Source organism: Lytechinus pictus, chromosome 3, assembly GCF_037042905.1.
Source record: "Lytechinus pictus isolate F3 Inbred chromosome 3, Lp3.0, whole genome shotgun sequence".
Classification (NCBI taxonomy): Eukaryota; Metazoa; Echinodermata; class Echinoidea; order Temnopleuroida; family Toxopneustidae; genus Lytechinus; species Lytechinus pictus.
This window is the reverse complement of record NC_087247.1, coordinates 78,081,774-78,109,539: the sequence shown is the minus strand read 5'-3', so window position 1 is coordinate 78,109,539 and position 27,766 is coordinate 78,081,774. Positions and strand designations below refer to the sequence as shown.

Sequence of the window (27,766 nt, the reverse complement as noted above, 5' to 3'; positions counted from 1 at the left end):
GATGTTGTTAATTGTAGTCCATGTATTTTTAATGTCATCTTTATGTTTAATAATTTCTCTTGAATCAAAGTTCTTCTTATCAATTCCTAACGAAGTTGTTAGTACATTACGGTAACAGGAATATTTGGACTTATTCAGAGTAGGATTGCTTTTTGTATTAATGCACTTTCATAGAGCTTTATATATCCATGGACGTCTATGGCGCTTTTTATAGTTAGAACGAAAATTGTGCCGAACTGGAATAGAAGAGTTAAAGTGATACATTAGTATTTCTATAAATTTGTCGAAGGCGATATTAGCACGTTGCAGTCACTTGTAGACCAATCAACTAGATCAAGCTCGTTTTTAGTCGATTTATGTTAGATTGTGAAAGGTCTCGCGATCCTATGGTTGTGTTTGTTGTCGACTTATGGTTAATACTAGTTTTGGGTATCAATTTAAAAATGGGAAAGTGGTCTGATATATCACTAACTATGATTCCTGACTTAAATAATGAAGTTCCTCCATCGAAAATATTGTAAATTAATGTAGCTGATGTATCGGTTACTCTGGTAGATTTAGTTATCGCTGGGGAAAAATGTTTGGATGGCACTAGGTTAAGAAAGTCATGATTACTGAGGTCACATTGGAGTACATCAAGGTTATAGTTCCCCAAAATAACTCATGTTTTATTATTCAGTGAAATTTTTGAGAATTTGTGTTTAGAGGTCTATAGATTTCGCCTATAAATATATTATTTTTATGAAAAAGGTGTAATACGACAAAAATAGTTTCTATTGTATTAGATATAATACTTATGTCATCACCTGTGGTTAGTTAAGCCCTTCGGGAATATCCATTCCCACACCACCACCCATTTTCTCAGTTCTATTGTTAGAAACAAAAGAAAATCCTTCTATGTGTAAAAGTGAGAAGGGAGTATGTTTGAGCCATGTATCTGCAAGACCAATCACTAACACTGATATTTAAGTTGTTAACAAATGCTTCTAGTTGGTCGAATTTTTTGTTGAGGCTTCTGATATTGTGATGTAAAAGTATAATGTTTTCGTCAAAAATATGTGTATCGAAGTTGAAAAAAAAAACAATTTGCTCGGAAAATAAGTCAGAGCAAGAGTTCTGACCTCAATGGTTGTTGATTCAAATTTGAGACAAAGTTCAAAAGGTTGGCGGTTAGGTAAAGCATGAATTGATTGAAGGTACTTTAAAGATTCAGAATCGGAAAGCGAAGAATTTATAACAGATAAAGACAAGAATTCGGCAGTTCTCTGGATAATAGATGCTAGTGCAGACACAGAATGTGATGCATTACCACAACTCATCAAAGTATGTGGATCTGAACACAAATTGCACGTGTTTGGGGCAAGTAAAATATATCAAAGGAATTACAAGGCGCACGGTAAATGTGAATACAAAAATGTACATGAATAACTATGGAAAGTTAGGTCAAGTAGGTCAAGTATAAGACTTTTAGACATATTCGAGAGTTATTCGGTTCTCTCGAAAGGAGACATTTAAGATGTAAAAGTTACGTTTGATTCATTTCAAATTATGTTTTTTAAAAGTATAATACAGCTTTTTCTCATTTTGTCACTTGTTATGTTTCGTACATGTATGTCAAAGTAAAACAAAGAAACTTTAAGACCTTTACATTCAGTTGCTACAATTCATGTTCCCTTACAAAGACAGTTAAAGCAATAATCAGAATCAAGAAATTGGGTATATAATACATTTCAATGAGATTCATCCTGAATCTATGAATAAAAGTATAAGGTAAACTTTTCTTGTTATGCAACTTATTGTTACTAATAGGGCAAGTGACGTAACTAATCTAGAAATAATCCTTTTCAGACCTATTTAGATGTGATTTTTTGTTCTTAAACAAAGACATTACAAGGTAAAAACTGCAGTTTGATCATGAGGTTTCCCTAAGGTTTGATTTACTTTAAATCTATGAATAAAAGTTATGATGTATGCACAATTTCCTATTTATATCTGTGTTCATTACTATAGTGAGTCAAGTATAAGACTTTGATTCATGTCAAATTATTTTTTTTTAAAGGTAGAATGCAACTTTTAATCATTTTGTGAAATGTTAGGTTTTATATGTCCTATACAAAAAATAAACTTTGATGCTATAATTCTTCTTCTCTAATAAACAAAGGTAAATCAATAATCACAATAAAGGCATTGGGTATAGAGTGCGTATCAAAAAAAGTTTACACTTTGAAAAAACCCTGGGAATTAAAAAAATGTACCACATGTGGGTAATTTTTTCACATATAATCTTGGGTTTGGGTCTCATCTATCCAATGAAAGAAAAAGTTTTGACAGAATGTCACACTTGAGTAAGCACTGTCCATTTTTGTAAAGCTTGCAGAAATCTGTTTGCGCAGAAATGCTCGTTTTCACTCTGTGTCAAGGGGAAAGAGCGAAATCAAACTTACCCTGCGAAACATTTCTCATACATTTCCCTTGCACTTTTAGTCAATTGAAATAAGACGGATACAGTCAAGCATTTTGTAACAATTTTGCCACCCAAATTGAAATTTCAACACTTAGTAAGCACAACCTTTACCCTTTTGTGCCAGCTGGATCTGAGGACATAACTGAATCTGAACAAAAGTTTATATAAAAAATCTCCAGCATTTTTTCACTAAGTTTTGATCATTTAAAGTGGGTTGAATTTCATTTTTCATGTACTTGTTTCCCCACACTTTTCCTCAGCTTGACAATGATTAACAAAATGAAAATCAAGCCTAAGCCATTTCATGTAAATCACAGCTCGGTGTAAAGCAAATATCGTCACGATGGCCTCGGTGTGGGGTGGGGCGCAATGCACTCTTCGAAGTGTTTAGTGCAAGGAAACAAGTTAAAAAAGGAAGAATATATCTTGAAATCAATTTACTAGCTAAATTCCATGTGTTCGTCATGATTAAAGTCTACTTTTATTCGCATAATTATTTCAAAGTTCTGCGCAAATCATTTTTTTCACTAACTTTTCAATAGTAAGTGGTGCTCTCTCAAGCGGAAATATTTTTCGACAGTTATATCGTCATTTTCTTAAATGGATCTGTACCAATGTTAAAATGTGGAAAAATCTTCAGGATATTACAAATATATAATTTTGCAGGATTTTTTCTAAGTGTAAACTTTTTTTTGATACGCACTGTATAATACCTTTCATTTTTAGGACAAAGGTATCATGGTAGGTCTTCCATTTACTCGTGCCCTTGGCCTTGATTTGTAAAATAACATTGGTATCCTTGACAAACATTTTGGTTGATAGATTTTTTCTGCTTTCTCAAGCCATAAGCTACTGAAGCGAGCTTCGCCGTGCATGCTTTCATGATGGGTGGTAGATCGGTTCTCACCTTGCATGCCTAGATTCTGCTAAGACTATTGGCATCGATGTTGGTACGCGTTGATGATGCTCATACGCTTCTAGAATACGTTGACGATCACGAAAGAAGTACGATCAAGTACGATCACGAACGTACTTCGCTATGATGGGCTCAGGTCAACCGCGTAGCCAGGATTTCATTTTGGAGGGGGCGGTAATCGCACGCGAAGCGTGCCAACACTTACAGAGCGCGCGAATCGCGCTCCCTAGGGGGTGGGTGCAGGGAGGGGGAGTTTCCCCCTCCCATGCGAAGCGCGAAGCTTTTGGTGTTTCATAAATTAAAATGAAAAGGAGCCGTCTCTCTTGTCTCTAGTACCTATATCATCTCCAGTTCAGTTGACAATATTGTGATTTTGAACCTTTTTTTCATGAACCTTGTTTTCAAAAGTGATTGTGAGCGAACGCATAAAAGGGGAATACAATGGAGGAAATTAAAATAATAACCCCGCGCGAAGCGCGGAAGCTAAAGCGTTTTTTCAATTTTTTTTCTGCCATGAAAAGGGTCCCGATAAAAGGGTATTTTCAAAGATATATTGAATACTTCCCTTGGAAATATCATATTTGATTACAAACAATTTAGCGACAGTGCATAACTCGCAAAACAGAGGAGAAGAAGTGTATATGCCGGGAGGAAGATATTCCTCCCCGCGCAGAGCAATGAAACTCTGAAGTTTCAAAGGGCGGACGTTTCATCAAATTCAGATATCTCTAATACCCCATCGGGTCTAATTCGATTGATTTTCTAAGATTATTGAACTTCATTACAAGGAAAATAGTGCGCAAAAAGTTGAAACTTCTGTGATTCATTGAAATTATATAAAAAATGATGCCTAATTTCTATGACTTATCCTGAAGCGCTTCATTTTGAATTATAAAGAACCCTAAGTGTCATTCAAAATTTCAAACTGAGTGCGCAAAACAGGACAAGAGATGAATGTGCAGGGAAATGACATGAAGTTTAATAGAATTTGATAATAAATATTGTACTTTTTTAATCTAATACGACACGAATTTTATACCTTCCTTTTTTTAAATTAGGAACCTGTTTGCCCCAAAATTATGGTTGATTAGTAATGAGCTGAAAAGCAGGAGAAGTTGACTTTATGGAGGTGACGGCACAAATTGATTTAAAGATTTTACCCGCCCATGGCCGACCCGTCCAGAAGTTGCGCAATCAATTAAAAAAAAAAAGATAACTTCATATACTTCGGCCTAACCTTACTCTAATTATATGCCCTAATGTATACATTTGAACTTTAACTGGCAAGAAACACATATAGCTGATGTGGAAAAACAGGGTTCGAGAAAGGATGGGGGAAACAATGGAGAACTTCAATATTATCATTTAACCGCGCGCCGCGCGGAAGCAAAATTCATATATAAATTTAGAGCAAGAGAGAAGGAGTTTCTCTTTTGAGAAAAAAATAAAGAATAAAAAGAAAAAAAAAAAACAAAGCTACCTTTCTTCCCTTTCCTCCCTTCCCTTTTCCTTTTCTCCCCTCTTTTTTCCCTTCTTTTTTTTTTCTTTTTGGGGACGTTTGGGGGGGGGCGACCGCCCCCACCGCCCCCCCCTGGCTACGCGCCTGGCTCAGGTCCAGAAGGGGCGGTTACTACAGGTTGCAACTTGCGGGGTAGTCGATGTGCGTTGGCGATGGAAACGGTATTAACATCCTCCGCTGATAGACCAAGATAAATAACGACGTCGCGGAGCTTTTCGTAAACGTTTTCATCTCTGTTATGGGGGACCCCATAGAAGAGTAGGTTGACTTTTCGCTGGTATAGCTCGAGAAGAATCAGTTTCTTTTCCACAACTATCATGTCGGCTTTGTGATCCTCCCATACTTTTGGAAGTTGGACGGTCTCCAGATGGCAGGTCCGTTCACTCGTAGCCGTCACAGCGGTTTCTAGGTCAGATATTTTGCTTTGTATGTTTGCAGTATCGTTACGTAACTCATCTATCTTCTGACATAGCACTTCGGACACAGTCTTTATGTCCGCCTTCAATTCAGCAATACTGCTGGGCGTAGCCGTAGGCTCGGCTTGAGCGACCTTGTCCGAGGTGCTGGTGCTAGCACGTGTGGTAAGCGACGTGGTGAATGGAGTGTCGAGAAAAGTAGCAGAAATATTGATTTCTTAGACCATGTGCACATATAATTAACTGAACAATAGTTTCACGAAGTTTAATTTGACAATGTCGCACATCACAAAAGAAAGAAAATATATATGGTATAGTTGATTGTAGGAGTTAAAGATGGTACGGTGGAGTTGGCCAAAAAAAAAAAATGCGTCTTACAAAATAGCGTCCATGAAGTGGAGAGTTATGATGAATGTAGCATTAAAATGATACATGCATATGCATGTAACGATGTTCCAGATATAGTACTGCATGAAATTTTAGGCGCCGCTTTTCCGACGGCGACAGCGGCGGTGCGGCGGTGGTGACGGCGTCATCATAACTTAAAAAGTATATGGACCTACTTCATGATACTTAGACATAAGAGTTATCAAGTATTACTAAACATCCTGCTTGAGTTTCACGTCACATTACCAAGGTCAAAGGTCATTTAGGGTCAATGAACCGAAACCATGTTGGGGGAATCAATATCGAAATCTTAACCAAGGTTAATTTTTTAAATGTTGTCATAACTTTATTTATTTATGTATTTATTGAACAATATTTCAATAGGGTGCCCTTTCAGCAAAAGTTGGTATCAAAAGGGGCCCTAAAAGCATAACAACAAAACATGTATATACAAGTGATAAAACATACAAGGTAAAACAAGGTAAAAACATTATATAAATCATACATATTATAACACAGAAAGGCATGCAAAATTGAGTCATTAATATATTTGTGGCACAGGAATCATTGACATATTAATATTTGCTGGACATTATATATGATTTGAGTTCTTTTTTAAAACTAGAGAGGGTGGATAGGGTTTTTAAATGAAGGGGCAAGGAATTGAACATTGATATTGAGAAAATAATGAATGAGCATTTATAGTATTCAGTATTGCATTTTGGGACATCGAGTTGTAGATTGGAGGCGGATCTTGTATTTACGTTATGTTTTTTGGATACTAATTTAAAGTTTTCATTAAAAAAGTCAGAAGATAAATTATTTAAACTCTTAAATATAAATAAACATCGAAAATACATTACTCTTTGGGGATAGGAGAACCATTCAAGTTTTTTGAATAACTGATCAGACGGGGTGAGGACGTTTGCTTTGAGTATTATTCTTGCAGCACGCTTCTGAAGTTTTATTATTTGATTTGTTTGTGTGATAAATCGTAAACCCCATACCTCACAACAATAGTCATTTTTACTTTGGATTAAACAGTTATAGATTAGTTTTGCAGTGGTAACATCAATGAACGGATTAGCCCTTTTCAGTATGGCGAGAGCAGCACATACTTTTTTACTAACGGTGTTCTACATGATCATGCCAAAGAAGTTTATCGTCTATTATGACACCTAAACATTTAGTGGATTAAACCTTCTTTAGTACTTTACCATCAATCGTGATAGAAATATCTGAATCTGATCTATTATATTTGTTCATTCTTTGTCTTGATCCCAGAATCATCATATTTGTCTTTTTAACATTGAGAATTAACTTATTTAATTTTAACCATTGGTTTAAAGCATTTACATCTTCTTGTAAAGCCTTGCTCTTGTTGAGATCGGGACAATTGTGTTAGTTGTATACGACGAAGCATGGAGTCACCAATCAAGAGGCTATCTGCATGTGCCCTTTTGTAGTCATGGAAACGAGAAGTTTGGGATTTGCGATAGTCAAGTAGTTGCTCCTCTAATCCGCTTTGCGAAGATACGTGATTGGTTATGAGTTCTACAGATTCCTTTGATGTATTTCGTTCAGGCACATCATCTTTTGAAGAAACCTCCGCTTCGATGTCGTCATGTGGGCGAGCTTCTTTGTTCAGATTCGGAGAAGGTAGACAATGAGGGAGTCATGACCGTTGACCTTCTTTACTTCGTTGTAGAATGACGATAAGAAATGGCGTCCAATTTCAATATTCAAGTTTGGGTATACCTTAGTCAAATGGTTCAGAATAGTAGATTCCTCAAAATCGAATCATACGACATTTGGAGACAAAAGTTTATACTTGCAACAGTTATGTTCTTTGGGAGTTTGTAGGCGAATGATGATGTTCCAGGTACTCCTTTATGCTTGCTCTTTTATGCTTTGAAATTGTATGAACCTAGTTCATAAAACTTAGACATAAGGGTAATAGTGTATCACCAAAGATCCTGGGTTTCAGGGCACATGATTAAGATCAAAGGTCACTTAGGGTCAGCGAACTTTGGTTATGTTGGGTTATTTGAGAAACTTGGGCAGAAGAGCAATCAAGTATCCTTGAACATCCTGTGCAGGTTTTAGGTCACATGACCAAGTTCAAAGGTCATTTAGGGTCAACAAACTTTGGTAATGGGGGTATTTTGGAACTGTCACCATAACTTTAACAGTTTATGGATTTAGTTCATGAAACTTGGACATAAGTGCAGCAATGTATCCATGAATACCCAGTGCGCGTTTTGGAACATGGCCATGCAAGATCAAAGGCCATTCATTAGCTGTTTTCAAGGGCAGCACTGCTGTTTTATCGAATTGCGTAATGCAGGCGAGACCTGCGAGAGGCATTCCACTTTTTAAAATAGCGAAGCGCTAGCTGACCATCTTTGATATTCCGACCCAAACCTTAAAATTCTAAAACACTTATTATGACCATGAACTGGATGAGTATCTACCTAAACAAGTGTTGCGATCGCGAAGCCCGAGCTGAAAAAAATGATATTCTGACATAAGACCTCGGATTCTAACCACTTATTGAACGATGAATGGGATGGTTATGTTACTAAACAATTGATGGAGGAGCGAGATGAAAATAAGTGCTACACTGACTTGTATTAAACGGTAACACTTGGATTACTGTTTTGTGTAATACATGAAGAGAATACGTATCTCACAACATTTGCTTGTCAAATAATGCCAGCGCGTAGCGCTAGCTGGTTTTTTCCTGATATTCAGTACTTTTTGTAAGCATGAATAGAATGCAATGGAAACTAGAATCGCAAGCAAAATAATTTGTGCATATTGAGTTTAAAATTAGACAAGCCTATTCTAGGCTCCATGGTATCCTAATGAACAGATTACTGTATCTCACTTAAGAGAATATGCGAGCGCGAAGTGTGAGCGAAATTTTCTTTTTATGTAATGATCAGATATTTTTTCTAATTTTCCAATTATCCCCTCCCCTAATCTTATTCACATTTCTTTATCTTTTAATCTTGCTCTCTTCTGTTTTTTTTTACATAATTTTTTTATTTATTCTTCTTGGTGCGAAAAAATTGTTTTTGTTGGTTATCAAGTTTTCTGAAAAATCGCATTGGAAGCCACTTTAACATTTGTGTACTTTCTTTTCTTTCTTTCTTTCTTTCTTTCTTTCTTTCTTTCTTTCTTTCTTTCTTTCTTTCTTTCTTTCTTTCTTTTTTTCTTTCTTTCTTTCTTTCTTTCTTTCTTTCTTTCTTTCTTTCTCTCTCTCTCTCCCCTTCTCTTTCTTTCTCTCTCCCCCTCTCTCTTTGTTTCTTTGTTTCTTTCTTTATTCCTCCTTCTTTTCTTTTTTTTTTCTTTCTCTCTCTCTCTCTCTCTCTTTTGTGAGGGGGGGGGGGGCCGTCCCCTCCTAAAAATTAGGGGGGGGGGGAGTTTCCCCCTCCCCCCCCCGGTTCCGCCGCCTATGTACAAATGACCTGCATTATCCTCTTTTGAACATGCGCGGTCCAAAGCTTTCGTAGGAAGAACATTCTACTTCGAGCTTTTGAAAGTGTAATCTTGACTTGGGGTCTCCAATTAAGTAATATCGATATTGGTTGTCCCTAGATACTTGAAATGATCTACTACGTCAATGGTAACACCGTCTAGTACAATTGAACCTGGTTGTGGTGGAGCAATTCTGAAATAAGAAATAAGCTTTACACTTAGATGGGTTTTGTGAAGAGGTGGTTGTTGTTGTTGCACCACCTAGAGAAGCGTTCAATACTTATATGATGACTATCATCACCTTACCATCAATACCAGTCTTTGTCAAGCTTTCGGGCACATGCCCTTCATCAGGATCTAAACCAATATACAAATACAATTTTGTGTAAATAAATTATATATTAAACATAATAAAAAAGATACTATTGACAATGATAAATACAATGCAATGTATAACGAATATTGTTTTGAAAAAAAATATATAGGTGAATTGATAATAAACCATTAGTGATAAAGTAATAGTGAATCAGTATTTTACGAAGTATAGAATATCATATTTACCGTAAGGTCAGTAAGTATGGCTAAGGGTAAGGTTAGAAGTGAAGCGAGGTCAGGTGTGAGTTTATTAGATCCTCTTTACCCTATAATAAACCAATCCTTCTTGCTGTTCCTATATACATATAGTGAAACAAAAAAAAAAAAAGGGGGGGGGGGGAAAGCTGTCATCCATTCTACAGTTCTAAATCATCAAAGGTTTAAAATTCCATCTGCCGGGAATCGAACCCGGGTCCCTGGCTCTGAACGCCAATGCCTTAACCACTAGACCACGGAGGCGGACCACCGAGTTCTATTAATTGAAAGGCATTTTTTATTGATTCTTTGTCTCTCTGGTGCAGATGAGTTAATAAACAATGAGAAGCCACCTGCCGAAGTTGGATCCCAGCTAATACAAGCTTGAATACATGTAAAGGGAAAAAATACATTGAGAGAAATTAGATGAATGTAAACAACTTGTGGTAAATCTCTTGTAAATAATAAGCTGTGAAACAAAATAAAATTGAGAGAATAAATGCAAAGCTTCACTCAAGGACCCTCATAATAGATGACAGCTCCGAGTGTATAGTGATAAAGAATATCTTTTTAATTATAGGCTACGAAAAACTTTAAAATACTTTTTCTTTATTTTTTTTCATTTCAGAGGGTACTATAGATCCACCGCAGTACTTTGTGGCCTCTCGTTCGAAGCTTTGTCGCTATCCAATCAACTTTCCAGACATCGTTTTACCCATGATCACAAACTTCAATGTATCCTGTTTCTTAGGAGGACGGGTTCATGCTGTTGCTATCACAGCTGATATAGATGAAGGGGTTGTATTTTTCAGTGATTTAGGAATGAAAGCGATTGGGATGGCTACTCTCAGAGATGGGGCACCTGTAAAGATTATCACGGGCGGGGTGCGGTCTGTTCAAGGTGAGAATGCATGCGAGTTAACTCAATCTGTGCGTGTATATATAGGTTTGCAGATGTGTATCGATCAGATATGATTATTACATCTAATACCCCTTTCACAAACTCAATTATGCGGATAATATCGGCATAATTTGATCGTAAAATCGGAGAGGGACCAGAGTAATATCCCTTTCACAAACCCAATTATGCGGATAATATCCGCATAATTTGGTTGTAAAATCGGAGCGGGACCATAGTTATCCGCATTATTTCTATGCTGCAATTATCCGCATAATAGCAGCATCGGGACCAGATTTTGGCTTTGTGAACGCATTTCCAAAGTAATGCGGATAATTGCCATGGTGCGGTCACAAAAGGTCACCCTTTTCCAACACAACCCCATCGGAAGTTGCCATGACAATTATCCGCCTTTTTCAGGTCGGGTGCTCGTAAAAAAAATAGTGCGGATTATTTTCGGAGTTTGTGAATGCAATTTTTATTGAATTATCCGCATTACTCTTAGGCGGATAATTGGAGGATGGGTTAGTGAAAGGGGTATAATCCGCACTTTTTCGAGGCTGCAATTATCCGTATAATAGCGGCATCGGGACCAGATTTTGACTTTATGAACGCATTTCCAAAGTAATGCGGACAATTGCCATGGTGCGGTCACGAAAGGACACCCTTTTCCCGCACGCGCGCGATTCCACGAAAACGTGTAATTCCCGACCTTTTGTTTGAGGACGCGCACGCTTATTTACAACGGTAGTTGATTTTGGAAGAGACTTTTTGGGCCCGTCATCATGGTCGTAAAATTCTGTCCTGCGATGCAAATTGTGTGACATGAGACTTTTTTTTGTCGTTTCACATCTGCGACGGAAACATTCAATATGCGTTTCGTGTGCAAAATTCTGGTTGCTACTATGGTAACAGCGATTTATCCGATTTAGGACGACTTTCCAAATCCACGCGTTAGCTCAGTCGGTAGAGCGGGGGACTCGTATTCCGGTGACCCGGGTTCGATTCCCACTTGGTGCGCTGGTGCCCTTTGGTAAGGCATTAATCCTCAGTACCAGGTCCTTCGGAGGGGACCTTAAGCCGTCGGTCCTCTGGTTGCTTGCTTACAAGCATTCATGCTTTCTTAGCAATCAGGTAAAAAATCACCACCAATACCAATAATTTTGGTTCCTCCCAGAGCTCGAGAAGCCGCCCGGGGGGCCCACTCCCATTGAATAGTGGATACCAGGCGCGACCATACGTAAAAAGGGAAAGAGTGGGTAAGTACGTTACGTATAGGAATATGTAGCGTTATAAGGGTGTCAAAAACGATGATTAAAATACTGAAAAACGGGATATATTTCCAATACTTGTAAGGTGTCACATACGGAGCCCGAGAGGGGACATGCATGAACATTTTTTTTTAATAAGTCGTTCCCACCACTTATAAGTCGTTCCCACCACTTATAAGTCGTTCCCACCACTTATAAGTTGTTCCCACCACTTATAAGTCGTTCCCACCACTTATAAGTCGTTCCCACCACTTATAAGTCGTTCCCACCACTTATAAGTCGTTCCCACCACTTATAAGTCGTTACCACCACTTATAAGTCGTTCCCACCACTTATAAGTCGTTCCCACCACTTATAAGTCGTTCCCACCACTTATAAGTCGTTCCCACCACTTATTTATAACTACCACGTGATGGCATATAATTATGAAGAAGGGAGCAGTACGCCGCGCCCGCTAACTCCAGGAAGCTCCGACGCCGACGCCGAAGCTCTCAAACCAAGCCTGGCGAAAATCATCGAAATCGATGGATATAGCGCCAATGTCAACAGACCCGGGTACCCAACATTATAACAACAACAAGAAGAAGACCGGCAGGAAGTTGGTTGGTTGGATATTCGATATTCAAACTGTGAAGTTGGTTTGATATTCAGGTTCGATATTCAAACGCGTGTGAAGTTGGACCAATATTCGATATTCGATATTAAAAAATTAGGGGTCTTGAAAGCTAACTAGGGGGTTAAACAGGTGCAGCACGTCTCGGGCAACCATAACAACACTGTCACTGGCCTGCCCTAGTAAGAGGACATTCAGGGGACAAACGTCAGTGAATGAAAGGGCAGAAAATTGTAATTTTTTCTATTTTTCTTTTCGAGGGGCCCCCACATCCCGACGGCCTACCCAGGGCAACCATGTATCCTATCTTGTAGAACTGGACTCGGGCAACCAGATAAACACTAGCTTGACCCGGCGCATGCACAATTTTCTGGCTTGCTTCGCTCGCTGGCTACTTTTTCAAAATTAATTATTCCACATTTGCTTTGGTGTGCTGCCTCAACATATTTTCTTTATTATCCGCAACTGCGTTGAACTTAATATAATATGTGGTGTATGTACCCGCGATTTGATAAAAAATGGCCATCTGCAATGTTTAAAAATATCACGAGGATCCGGGGGCTCCGCCCCAGACCAGTGCATGGCGCCACCGAATGGGGAGGCCCCATTGAGCCCCCCCCCCCCCGAAATTTGAAGGAAAAAAATGTATATAATTCTCCAAAAATGTTTTTAGTTCTTTAAATTTTAACAATTTTCTCATCTATTCACCGTCACAGCATTTAGCTCCCAACAATTTTAGTCACTAACATAAATCTTTCAGGCCATTATATAAAATTCAAAATGTAGCTCGCGCTACGCGCTCGCAGTTATTAATGATTATCTTTTCACATGGGGCTTAAAAATCCAATATTATTAGAGTTTTCATTATTCGTTTTAGCAAGATACATTATCCTGCGAATTCATAATTTTCATAAATGATATATTTTCAGCGAATTAGATAGCCATTCAGTTCATAATTAAAAAAAAAGCTTAGAACGGCCAGGTATCATCCCGGATATCAAAAATTTTCGGCTCGCGCTTCGCGCTCGCACTATTTATTTGGTGAGATATCATCTTCATAACCCAATTAATGGAAACAGCTGATCCTTAACAGGTCCCTTTTTCATTCAGTAGGGACTGCATATAAAATAAAATTAACTCGCAACTCTCGCTCGATTTTTTTAAAAATGTGTGTCATCCCCCCGGCCCCAAAATGTTTGTTTGCCTCATCCTAGGTTAAAAACCCTGGTGCCGTCATTGCCCCGGACCCGAACCGCATAGCACTGCCCCCCCAAAAAAAAGTTCTACAACCGAGAACAAAAAAGAAATAATAAAACGAAAGAAAGAAAAGGAAGATGAAAGATATGATGTCAATCTCAAAATTACAGGTGATTTTTTTTCGCTCACTTCGCTCGCTCGAGACTTATTATTAAGCAAGTATTTGCTGCGTGCGCCATGGTGTGCCCCATCTTTTTTGTTCTAATCTCGCATTGAGCTTCGCCCTAATGTTCAGGGCATAATCATAAAATATCCTGGTCATACAATATTATGACCCCTCCATTCTCTTTCCCTCCCTTTCCCCCTCCTTTTCTTTCCTATCTCTCCCTTTCGCTTCTCTCTCTTTTATTTTTGTCTTCTCTCTTTCTTTGTTGTTTTTTACTCTACCCATTGGCGGCAACCCTAACGGATGGGGGGACCGTGGTTCCCCATGCTTGAAATAGCCCGTATTCCTTGTTAATTTACCCCCCCCCCCAAATGTGCATGCGCTGGGTCAAGCTAGTGTGTATATGGTTGCCCGAGTCCAGTTCTAAATGTTAGGATACGTGGTAACCCTGGCTAGGCCGTCGGGATATCCCTCGGGGCTTCTTGAAAAAATAGTTTATTTTAATTGAAAAAATGCGATAAATAGCCCTTTATTCCCTTTAATTTTGTTAATTTGAGCCCCCTAAATGTGCATACACCGGGTCAAGTTAGTGCTTATAGTGTTGCCCAAGTCCTGTTCTAGAAGATAGGATACGTGGTTACCCTTGCTAGGCCGTCGGGATATCCCTGGAGGCCCCTTGAAAAAAAAAAATTATTGAAAAAATGCGATAAATAGCCCTTTATTCCCCTTAATTTTGTTAATTTGAGCCCCCTAAATGTGCATGCACCGGGTCAAGTTAGTGCTTATATTGTTGCCCAAGTCCTGTTCTAGAAGATAGGATACGTGGTTACCCTTGCTAGGCCGTCGGGATATCCCTGGAGGCCCCTTGAAAAAAAAAATTATTGAAAAAATGCGATAAATAGCCCTTTATTCCCCTTAATTTTGTTAATTTGAGCCCCCTAAATGTGCATGCGCCGGGTCAAGCTAGTGCTTATCTTATTGCCCGAGTCGATTTCTACAAGAAAGGATACATGGTTGCCCTGGGTAGGCCGTCGGGATGTGGGGGCCCCTCGAAAAGAAAAATAAAAAAATAACAATTTTCTGCCCTTTTATTCACTGACGTTTGTCCCCTGAATGTCCTCTTACTAGGGCAGGCCAGTGACAGTGTTGTTATGGTTGCCCGAGACGTGCTGCACCTGTTTAACCCCCTAGTTAGCTTTCAAGACCCCTAATTTTTTAATATCGAATATCGAATATTGGTCCAACTTCACACGCGTTTGAATATCGAACCTGAATATCAAACCAACTTCACAGTTTGAATATCGAATATCCAACCAACCAACTTCCTGCCGGTCTTCTTCTTGTTGTTGTTATAATGTTGGGTACCCGGGTCTGTTGACATTGGCGCTATATCCATCGATTTCGATGATTTTCGCCAGGCTTGGTTTGAGAGCTTCGGCGTCGGCGTCGGAGCTTCCTGGAGTTAGCGGGCGCGGCGTACTGCTCCCTTCTTCATAATTATATGCCATCACGTGGTAGTTATAAATAAGTGGTGGGAACGACTTATAAGTGGTGGGAACGACTTATAAGTGGTGGGAACGACTTATAAGTGGTGGGAACGACTTATATAAGTGGTGGTAACGACTTATAAGTGGTGGGAACGACTTATAAGTGGTGGGAACGACTTATAAGTGGTGGGAACGACTTATAAGTGGTGGGAACGACTTATAAGTGGTGGTAACGACTTATAAGTGGTGGTAACGACTTATAAGTGGTGGGAACGACTTATAAGTGGTGGGAACGACTTATAAGTGGTGGGAACGACTTATAAGTGGTGGGAACGACTTATAAGTGGTGGGAACGACTTATAAGTGGTGGGAACGACTTATAAGTGGTGGGAACGACTTATAAGTGGTGGGAACGACTTATAAGTGGTGGGAACGACTTATAAGTGGTGGGAACGACTTATAAGTGGTGGGAACGACTTATACGTGGTGGTAACGACTTATAAGTGGTGGAAAACGACTTATTAAAAAAAAATGTTCATGCATGTCCCCTCTCGGGCTCCGTAGTCACAACCCAAATACTTAAGAGATGCATTTTCATAATCTTGAAAAGACTTACTTCCATTGTTTAGGGTGCTTTCCAAAACCCCATGGTCGCACCTGGTATCCACTCATCAACGGAAGTGTACCCCCGGGAAATCCCCCATTTCTGCAGAAAGTAAAACATACTGCCCATTACATTGTGTGCTAGAGGCATATCGTTTGTGTATGGGGAGCAGGCAAATGAAGAAAACCCTGCAAATTTAGATGTTTTTTTCAGACGGTTTATGGCCTATTGCATGCTGTGTATATGTCAACGCATGCGAAAATGGTGCCGGCTGGAGAGGTGATCTGACTCATGGAATCAATTGCCAGTGATCCACCAATAATGTACATTAAATGCAATATCGATTCGATGGACTGTAATGATCTTTATCTAAGCCTTAATTCGGTAAGTTTTTCCTTACTCAATATGTACTCGATTTGTCTGAAAAACCACTTTCTTATCCATGTCATAATCTACATTTCGCATGTCTCCAGCCAGCTGGAGTCATAGCCATGATACAGGTACAGTCCCGCCGCGAGCTCAGGCAGGCAAATGACATGGCATGCTGGTATCATAGAGCTATTATAGCTCCATGCTGGTATCGTATGAAAGAGCTTTGCACACGAAAAGCAAGATCTATAGGGTCTGTAACACAAAGCTTAGCAATGATTGTAGAACAGTTTTCTACGTTTGATTGTATTGACTGTAATGTACAATCAATCTGAAAATCGAGTCTATGATTAATCGTTAACTTTTGAGTTACCCGACTCTAATCTCGCGTTGTAGAGGATTGCGAAAGGTGCCTATTATTATTGTTTACCTCCTCAATCGAAGTGCCAGCTCCCGCGCCCCGGAAACACAACCCCGTCGGAGGGGCGTGTGCAGTTGCCATGACGATTATCCGCCTTTTTCAGGACGGGCGCTGGCAAAAAAAAAAGTGCGGATTATTTTCGGAGTTTGTGAACGCAATTTTTATTGACTTTACTCTTACTCTTAGGCGGACAATTGGAGGATGAGTTTGCGAAAGGGGTATGAGACTTACATTAATTACCATCCTAAATAAGTGACTAGGGCTCAAAGCCACACAACAACGCCAGGTTGGGGAGTGGAGGGGGGGGGGGGCGGATGATTCAGCCCCGCTTGACATGCTCTTTTGGGCGATAGATCTGACACCCCAAAACAACGGTCATTTCCTGAACTACTTTCTCGTCAAGAATAGCTGTCAACAAAGCCCCATAACATACCTAACATACGCTAGTTGCAATGATACCCTCTTTCAATATTCAACGTTTTGAAATCCGTTAACTTCATTTGATATGAACATTCCAACTAAAACAATCTCACGGATTAGAGTTCAGAATAGTGGTAGGACTACTGAAATCGAAATTCAGTCCTCTTCGAGCCTCCCTGAATGAATAAACACAATTCAATTCCAAATCGTAATGACGTCATTATCGGCTGCGACTTGAAGCCAATTTGGAATTTACTCGGACCACAGGCCTGCCGCAAAGTAAAAATATGATTTGAGTATTTATCATGCCAAACTTTAAACAAAGTAATTTTACTCCTTGGAACCTCCATATTTAATGCATAATGCTATTTCTTGAAAAAAAAATCGTGTCGCATCGGCTCGCATAGTGTGAGCCTGGCTTTTTAGGGAGCGCAGTATGCTGCGCAAAGCAATTTTCCATTAAAAGTTAAAGAGCAAAGTGAATGAGAAAGATTTTGATATTTTTTAAAATGAAAATCTAATTTTGAAAAAGATAGTAATATAATTTTCAGAAAAAAACACTTCTTGACCCCTTGTCTTTTATATTCCATTCTCTCCCTTTCCTTTTTTTTTATTCTTGATCATGAACTCTTTTGGGGGATGGCCCTAAGCTCCGCCTTCTCTATTGGACCAACGCGACGGTCTATGCAGCGCTTTGCAGAATAAAGTATTTTTTAAATTGTAGAGGTATATTAAAAAATGTTCCATGGAATAATTCCAGATTTTTAGCATCATACAATAACGCATCGAATCCGCAGTTAGAGTGCAGATAATGAGAAAATTCAGTTCATACGTACAGATAATTAATCACCTGTTCATCCATTGTGACGTCAGTGCGGAGAGTGTAAAATATGCGCAGATCATAATACGCACAAACATAACTGTGGAACGACCTTAAATCGGTGGTAAGACAAAATTAGCGGTAAACCAGGGTTTATCAGATGTGTCTTTTTAGAAATTTGAGACCAAAAAAAAACTAAAACATATTGCCTTCTTGTTAACTATTTTGTATTGGATGTGTGAATGTAATTCTTGAGAACAGAAGTTACCATAATGTGCTGCCAATGCCTTACACAGATTGGTAAATTTAGCAAACTGTGTCTTAACATAGATACGGCAAATTATGGTAATTGGCCAAAGTGTACCGTAACAATCTCTGCGTCCCTGAATAAAAAGTGATAACGTGCAAGCAATACAGATTTGAACATTAACATTGAATTCAAGAGAAATGAGATAAGCAGGGGCTTCAAAATCGTGTACAAAAACAAAAAAAAAATTTGGCTCAGCCCCCCATACTTTGAAAACCGTTCCGCGGCCCCTGAAAAAAGGAAAATGTATGTCTATTTGTTCAAAGAATGTAAGGATTATTGATGTAAACGAAGATTAAAATGGTGACGAAGTCAAATTTAGATTTGAAAAGTACTCTCATATAGAGTCACGGGGAGGTAGGGGGCTTTTATAGACCCAATAAACTTTCGAGACTCTATTAGATATTTTAGATTTTAATAACGTTGACCCACCTCCCCCCTTTCAACTTTCATTCCTGTTTATATTTTTTAGTCGAAATAAAATGAACATACTAACGTACCATTGACGTTAATGTAATTACCGATGTTCTAAATATGTCACGTGTTAATGGTAACCTGGGTGTATTGTAGCGCCCAGTATTGGTTTGGATTCATTCCTAACATTGATTGCTGATATTTGCACTAAAATTGCTTTATTATCCGAAAAAAACTGTTTAAAGTAGTCGTCATGGTAATTATGGGAGTTGAAATTGAAATACGCATACGTTTGATTTCATTAAAATTTTTAATCATCATAATTACACCAGGTTTAGCCGTAGACTGGTTGACCAAGCATCTATATTGGACAGACCATGCAAGAGGTACCATCGAAGTGTCTAGGTACGACGGGTCATACCGGACCACTCTTATCAAGGACAATGTAATAAAACCAAGGAGCATTGCAATAGATCCAGAAAGAAAGTAAGTTCAGGGTTTTAATTAGGATGGTAATCATGGTAGCAGAATATTCGAATATATTAGGATGACCTTGTTAAAGTTGTACTTTTGAAAGGAATTATCCACATTGGTTGGTCAAATGAATATCACTCTGAGTGGTATAGTTTTCGTACTATTTTATTGTTATTGATGTTTCAATTTTTGATATTCTTGCCAGGTTTGAGTCACTGACATTGTTTACACCGCTGTTTGAACATCGCATTTCCCTCTCTCTTTCAAACATACAATAAGATAATAAAAATGAATTGAATCAACAAACCATATTAATATAATCACTATTATCATGGTTCAATTCAGAAACTGATGCGTCATTTATCGACATAATTAATTTGTAACCATACTCAGATTTTCAACTGCATCAGTACTTCAATTATAAGTTTTGAAAGAAGTGTTCCTACTTGTTTGAAAAGGGCGTGCAGAAGTACATACGAAATAACATGTTTGTATAAGTAGTCATAATGGATTCTATGAAAATGTGTTTCCAAAAGGAGTAAGAAATGAAAAAGGATATACTCCTACTCATACCTTACATGTACTACTTCTACTGCTACTACTACTTCTCTACTACTACTACTACTACTACTACTACTACTACTACTACTACTACTATTACTACTACTACTACTACTCCTTCTACTACATGTTCTAGTAACTATAATAAAAATAATAAAGAGGAAAGGAACTTTACATGTTATATTCATGAAGATTTTGTCCAGCTGATGAAATGCTATCATCAGCTTCCACCAGTGAATCCTCATTCAACGAACCAAAATATAAGTTTTATTCTTCTGATTTTGGCATGTTGTAACATGCGAGGACTGCTGAATTACCAAGCTCGGTTAAGTCATAACCAATGGATTATAGGTCAGAAATTCTGTCGAATATAATGTTCATGTAGGCTTTATATTTAAGTATTCACTCAACAAAGTCATTCAAGACGTCAATGATTTTGTTGATGTCGTTATAGGTACATGTTTTGGAGTGAATTTGGTCCCCCTACTCAGATCGAACGTGCTTCATTGGATGGTACTGAACGAGTTGTCATCATGTCTGCACCATATGGTGTACCATTCTTTATACCTACAGGATTAGCTGTTGACACTAAAGAAGAAAGGTATAATCACACACAATTTATCCCAAAAGACCATCACTATTTGGTTGGGTTATTACATAAATTGTTTAAGAATGCTGATAAACCTAAGTCAATATCACCAGTCATACTGACGGATTTTTCGAAAGCTTTCGATCGGATAAATCACAATATTCTTTTTGCTAAATTATATGAAATGCATGTTCGACCTTGTGCTATATCTTTAGTAGTAATTTCGTAATCAACAAACTATAAAGTACAGTTCGTTTCGGAAAAAAGAGTGATTCAAATCTAGGGCGCTGGTATTCGAATTATATTTTATTTTTTCACTCACAAAATGAGTTGATGAATTTCTCTATCACATCCATGCAGAATAATTTGAAATTATTCTGCATGGATGTGAAAAAGAAACTCATCTGCTTTCCATTGATAGGGCTTACCCTCACTGCACCGTTTGTGCCAAGCATGACCGAATTAAGAAGTGATTTTGAAGACAACAGGTGCAAATACCACTTATTCCAAGTTTTGGGAAAAGTAAGATGCTGATGTGAATACTTTCACCGATGCCTATGCTGGCAAAAATCTTGATTGGTCCTTTTTCTTCCAAAGGAGTGTAAATGGGCAAATGTACTTGCACATGATTAACGAGGAGATCGTACCATATTCGTTGGCCCAACAATATGAGAGGTAGGTTCGAGGATAGTACCTGCATCTTTGGTGGATTCAGGACTAGCACACCTGTCCTTCGATCCAACAACGTTCGAGATAAACTCAAAGAACTCTTTGGACATCAAGTTGTTGCCTTCAACCATGACGTAGAATGGCCACCAAGATCCCCTGACCTCGCGCCCTGTGATTATTTCCTTTGGGGACACTTAACAACAGGTATTTGCAATTCCTCCTCAAGATTTGTGGAGCCAAATTCGACACGAAGTGGATGCTTTTTGTGCAATGATACGGCAATGGTTGGACGAGCTGTCCAAGATATCCTTAATTCCTCCACGCCACCAGTTTTGTTTGCAAAGGTGAAGAAGACATGTTGAAGGTGTGGATGAATAAGACATTACAAGTAACCTTTCAATCATCATTTCAGAGGAATGCCTTGACTCTTCTTTCGAAAAATTACTAATAACACTTTATTCTATCAAGCGCACATACAATCCACTTTACCAAACTTGGACAAAATGGTACCTGCAGATGTTGTCTTAAACATCAATTAATTCGGTCGTACGTGGCGCAAATGGTACAAATAGGGTATCAATGGAAAGCTGGCAAGTTTCTCTTTCATATCCATGCAGAATAATTTCACAAAATTAAAATTGATCCAAATATCGGCCCTATAGATTTGGATTGCCTATTTTATGAAACGCACTGTATAGGGGTCAATTATCAGAATAAAAATGCAGTGGTACGGGTGTACCCCAGGGAACCAAACTTGGTCCCATTTTTTTTTTCATAATGAATAACGCACCTTGGGAAATGTATATGCTTTAACGATGGTAGGGTGCAGAATGAATGCCAAAATTCCCAAAATACAAAATTGAAATTACTTGAATTATGGGCTTCTCAGAATGACATGGAACCCAATGCACCAAAATGTTCTACAATGTTAATATCTTTTTTCAAAGCAACGTGACATGAATAGTATCCCAATGTAAATACAATGAAAATCCCTGGGGTTACAATTCAGAAAATGATATATGCTTAAGAAATTGAAAACTTATAATGTAAATTGTTACCAGTGTATGTAAGATCAGTACGAGTATTGTTTACCTCTTTTCTCTGCTTTTTTAACTTTATCCAGCCTCCCCCCCCACAACCCCTCGACATTTTTTATGATAAATCTCTAGGCGAAATTAAAGATCGCGCCGAGACGATTCATGACCTTTTCCCTAAAATACCGTGTTTACACTTGATAGGCTTTTGCATCGGCTTTTGGTTCTGAACCAAAAGCCGATCAAGTGTAAACATGGTATAAGTCTCGCAACTTTTAAAACCAAATTCGCGACGCGGTGTACGCAGTTCCGAACTTACGTAACATTTTGTAAGCGCATGTCAGACCCATAATTGCTCAAAAAATGGCACAGTGATTACATTTATAAATCCATTGCAAATTCTGTATGTATTCAAAATTCATAAATACATTATTATTTTCATTTTTACTAATTAAAAGCAATAATTTAATGTTATACAAGGTATACCTGCAAGTCATTTGTATTAACGTTTTCATATCACATTTACATTACAGGCTGTACTACACTGATCTGTCAACTCGAGCAATAAATAAGGCGGATTATTTCGGCAACAACAAGAGACAGCTCCTGAGGAAAAATGGGGCCATCTTTTTCGACGTCGCACTTTATAAGGTAGAACAAGTAAAACAGATTTGTGACGCTTTAAATTGTCTGAGAATTTAATTACGTCTTCCCTAGAAATGGGTAGCCTTTCTACAAATACAAATTGTCATACTCTCTGATCAGTCATCGAATTATATCTTTATCACTGAGCTTGATGAGTAAGCTGGTTTATTTATCATTAAGGTTTATACATTAAACAATAATCACTTTTTTTCTGTGAATTCCTTCAACTGCCTTCTCCTGTAAAAGGTGTCATGAATACTAAATTATTAGAGAATATTCAGTAATGCTTCGTTGATACATTTTTGAAACATTACATGTGGGGATGTGTGTAGGTAGTTACGAGTGGGTGTACTTATTTGTGTGATGAGTGGGTGTGCATAATTTGAAACAAAAAGGTCCAACTCTGTGTGTGCGTTTGTGTCTATTAAACGTATATATAGAGAGAGAGAGAGAGAGAGGGAGGGAGGGAGAGAGGGGGAGAAGAGGTGGTAGTGAGGGAGGAGAATCGGGATTGGCTGGGACATTCATAATATTTTTTGTAATTCTTAAAAAAATCGTTTTCATACTATACGTAGGACTATATCTTATGGACGGAGCTAGGAAGAAACAATGGTATCTACGCAGCTAACCGACACAGTGGTCAAATCGAATTAGAATATCACAATCGAGGAGAGCAAGTGTATGGCATTACATCCTATGCAGATACTCGTCAGAAGGTTATGCATCGTAAGTCAGTTTTACAAACTTTCTTCATTAACGAAATCTTAAGGGCGTCGCTTTTGGGAGGGCAACCGATGGTTTCCTTTTAAAACCAAGCCAAGAAGAGGAGGAGTGAAGAGAAATATTAAGAAAAGGAAAAGAGAAGAAATAAGGTTAACAAATAGAGAGGTCTGGATGATGTAACACTATATTACCAATGTTATTCATTTCAGATAAAATGACATCATCTTCCAATGCCCCCTAACAAATATCCTGCCACCGTCCTGCAAATCTTAGATGTTGACTGCATGAAATAAATCAGTGAATATACATATTGTCTCCGATTCGTCTGTTACTCTAAAACCCTTTTTAATAGGTAGAAATTGAATCGTCTTTATAATGTTGATGGTAATTGTTTTATCAGCACAGAGCACTGACTAGACTATGCTTGTAAAAGAAAGCATTTCTCTAAGAAAGTTCGGGACTCTTTAAACAAAAGTACCCGAACGCAAAATGTTATTTGAACGACGTCACTGCCTACATGTGTGTCATTCGAGAATGAATACAGTTTAGAATTACACATTCCAGGAATAATTCATCGAAAGATTTCAGCCTTTGTTGGAAATAATCGTAATAATTACAATAATAAAGAACAATCAATATACTAAACATTAAATAGATGCCTACATATCCACGGTGTTCGATTCAAGAAGATGTCATGTACTACTATACACTTTACATAATTATTGGTTATTTCGAATAATCTATTTTCAATCAGATCCCTGTCGTTTCCAGAACGGTGGATGTGACCAACTGTGTCTCAGTTCAACTTCTAGTCACATAGGATTTGTGTGTAATTGTACTCTGGGATTCTACTTAGCTGATAATGGCAAAGCGTGTGTGTCAGGTAATCTTTGTGGCCACCTGCAGTACCTTCTAAAGCAACAACAGAAAGATCCAATGTTTTAAAGCTTGGTTATCCCTACAATATCTTAATGAGATATACGGTATGTGTTTTATCAGGCAACAGAATAAGGGCAACTTAAAATTGCATATATTTCATTGGCTGACAACCAAATTCATCAATCGGGTAGCATATTTATATATAAATTATGTAAAGTACCGGGAGGTGGCGGATAAAAAACTTGACGGCAGAAGACATTTTTTCCTCTCCCTAAATATCAATAAAGGATTAAATTAAGCCATCAAGCTCGAACTTCCCGCAAGGCTACGTTATGTCGCCAGCCCTTTTTTTTCGATGCAGCAGCTGTAAAACATTGAGAGGTCGCATGAAAGAGTAGCTTTAATAGAAGCCCTGAGGTGTGAAGTGAATTATTATTGATACGTAGCAGCAACATGGGTGTAATGGTTATTAAATGAAATAACAAAATTTATATAATGAAATTAAATATCCTTTTACCATTCTAAGTTCATTTTGGACGATGCCACACCGCTTATGCTTAACTATCATGTGGAGTAAAATATGCAGACCTTCGCAAAAATATATTATATCGCATAGATGTAAAAAAATATATATCAGTTTATATCAGGCCTCAATTTATATTTGGTTAATGAAGAGCCGTGGTGTAGTGGTTCTGACTCTTTATTTTTATTAAATATTTTATAATATAAATTTATATATCTGTATTGGAACATTGTATCGAATGCCTCGGCACTTGTTAATACATGTACAAAAAAGGCCTAAATCCAACACACTTGGAATAATATATCAACCAATGAGGAGCTAATAATTGTGATGGATAATTTTCTCATTTACAAATTTCACTTATTCTTCCTCGTTTTTGTTAGACCTTGTTCAGGACGACTTCTTTTTGGTGACGGACACCTACCGACGATCGATCTTTCAGGTTAGTATAGAGTCTAACCTGGAACCTAAGGCACTCTACTTACCAAGTATTCAGAATCCAATAGCAGTGAGCTTCGATCCAATTGATAGGAAGGTTTACTGGAGTGATGTAGGATCTAAGACACTAAGCCGGGCCTCGTTGGATGGTAACGACTACCAAGTCATTGCAAGAGATGCTATTGATCGTAAGTTTACTCAGCTTACATTATATAATTATACTTCACTGAAATGTCATATCACTTTAGGTTTAAAAGGTTTAAATGCCTTCAGTGTTATGCAATCACTTTACCCCCCCCCCCCCGAGAAAGAAATAATACACATGTATGTTTAATGCATACTTTTGAACAAGTATTTCTCAATGATATACAATATTGCATCCAAATTTGTATAGACAGAGAAGTTCGTTAAAAATCGCTTATGTAAGTCTCATATAACTGATGCTGGCATATTAAGTTCCATCAAGAAGACCTCAATAGATGAAATCATTACTGTAATTAATTAGAATGTTATGTTCGTAGATCCTGATGGGATTGCCGTGGACTCGATCTCTAGGCTTTTATACTGGACGGACTTTGGAACCCATGGCTTGTCTGTATCTCACCTCGATGGTTCATATCGGAAGACATTAATTCATGGTTTAGATAAACCAAGATCCATTGTATTGCATCCAGTTAGAGGGTATGAACATTAATATTACATTATAATTGATCCGCATCCTCTTCTACTCTGATGTAGTCCCTTTATGATACTAACCTGCTTACAATGCTTGTGACATCATTGACCATAATTGATGGAAAGAGAGATAATAAACAAATAAGAAGTGTTATTTTCCAATTCGTTTATTCTTATAAGTTATTTCATTTTTACAGCAACATGAACTGCAGAGAGTTCAGATCACGATTATAAATATCATGCTTCCACTACTGCTAAAACTACTACTACCACCATCACCACCACCACTGCTGTAATACTACTACTAAGATTACCTTTTGTTATTAGATTTACTTTTTTTATTAGCAGATGTATTACAACTAACGACTAAGTTATCTTCGCAATGACTCCTTCCACTTCTGCGAAATGAAACTAAATACGACAGCAAAACATAATAATTGGCTAATAGTACCGATTCGATTTCTATAGGTAGGTCAGTATAGGGCAAGGCGGGGTGAATTGAGCATAGGGGCAAGTTGAGCCACCAACCCAGGCCGATAATTAATGAGTCAGACATTGTGGTGGTGCCATGTATTGATGACCCATTACATAACCCTCAACCCCACCACATTGTTTTCAACTTTGAAACAAAAAGTAATTTTTTAAAGGGAAAAATAAAAATTTCTGCCCAAAAAGTAAAACAAAAAAGTGTGAAATAGATCAATGCTTTTTACCCACACAAATCTTTAGATATAATAAGAACGATATTGTTAGTCCAGGTATGGATTATCATTCTTATCATAGTCTTTTACATGATGAATGCATAATAAATGTGTGGATGTGAAAAAATTGCATTAAGTTCGGACTGGGATAATTTGGGAAAGCCACCACTTTTGGGCAAGTTGAGCCATGGTAATTCTTAAGGTAATTTATAAAAACAATTTTTAAAAACCTTAAAAGCCAGGCAGAAAGGAGCAAATTCACATGACTGTTCTTTTACATTTAGAGGATGTTAGTATTTATAGAGAATTAGCAAGTGAAAAGATTTTAAATAAAAAAAATGACATGCTGGTTCTTCCCGCATACATTTTTTTCATAGTTTTTGTGGCCCAACTTACCCCAGAAGGTGGCACAACTTACCCCACAGATGGGGCAAGTTGAGCAATTTGACATCGCTTTCTTCGAAGGTCACAATGACTTTTAGTGTGGGGTAGAAAGTTATATATAGGTGAAAAATATTTCCCAAGAATTAAATTCAAAGGGAAGGTACTCATTTCTACAATATTATTAGTCACATCAGTTCTAACATGCAAAATGCAAAGAGTGTCACAAGTTAACCCGCCTTCCCCTACCTTTAGTTTTGTAAACATGGTAAACTGGAAGTTGTGTTTCTCTCTGTGGATATTTATTTGTATATTCAAATCCAAATAAAGTGAAATTGCAAATGTTGATAATTTTTTTGGTCATTATCAGGACGATGTTTTGGACCGATTGGGGAGATAATCCTGTTATTGAACGAGCCTTCATGGATGGAACTGATCGTTCAACAATTATATCTGGATCACTAGGCTGGCCAAATGGACTCACCATAGACTACATTGGTACAGCATTTCAACACCCAATTTGACTTTTTTCAGTTTCAATAAAACGCGATAGCTCAGTCGGTAGAGCGGGGGTTTCGGATTACGGTGACCCGGGTTCGATTCCCAAGTGGTGCGCTCGTGCCCTTTGGTAAGGCATTTATCCTCATTACCAGGTCCCTCAGGGAGGACCTTAAGCCGTTGGTCCCCTGGTTGCTTGCTCACAGGCATTCGTGCTTTCTTAGCAGTCAGGTA

General features: G+C 38.0%; 1 protein-coding gene across 1 annotated transcript in view; it reads left to right on the top strand.

Moving 5' to 3' along the window:
- The first annotated feature begins 9,762 nt into the window (after nt 1-9,762).
- The window catches only part of LOC129258029 (low-density lipoprotein receptor-related protein 6-like), a 34,702-nt gene continuing 16,698 nt past the window's right edge, over nt 9,763-27,766 (top strand). Inside the window, exons 1-10 of the mRNA XM_064096100.1 lie at nt 9,763-9,772; nt 10,384-10,656; nt 19,075-19,228; nt 20,232-20,378; nt 22,603-22,720; nt 23,290-23,440; nt 24,192-24,320; nt 25,223-25,465; nt 25,799-25,958; nt 27,405-27,532. Of these exons, the coding sequence (XP_063952170.1) occupies nt 9,763-9,772; nt 10,384-10,656; nt 19,075-19,228; nt 20,232-20,378; nt 22,603-22,720; nt 23,290-23,440; nt 24,192-24,320; nt 25,223-25,465; nt 25,799-25,958; nt 27,405-27,532 (1,513 nt within the window). The remainder of the gene's footprint in view (nt 9,773-10,383; nt 10,657-19,074; nt 19,229-20,231; nt 20,379-22,602; nt 22,721-23,289; nt 23,441-24,191; nt 24,321-25,222; nt 25,466-25,798; nt 25,959-27,404; nt 27,533-27,766) is intronic.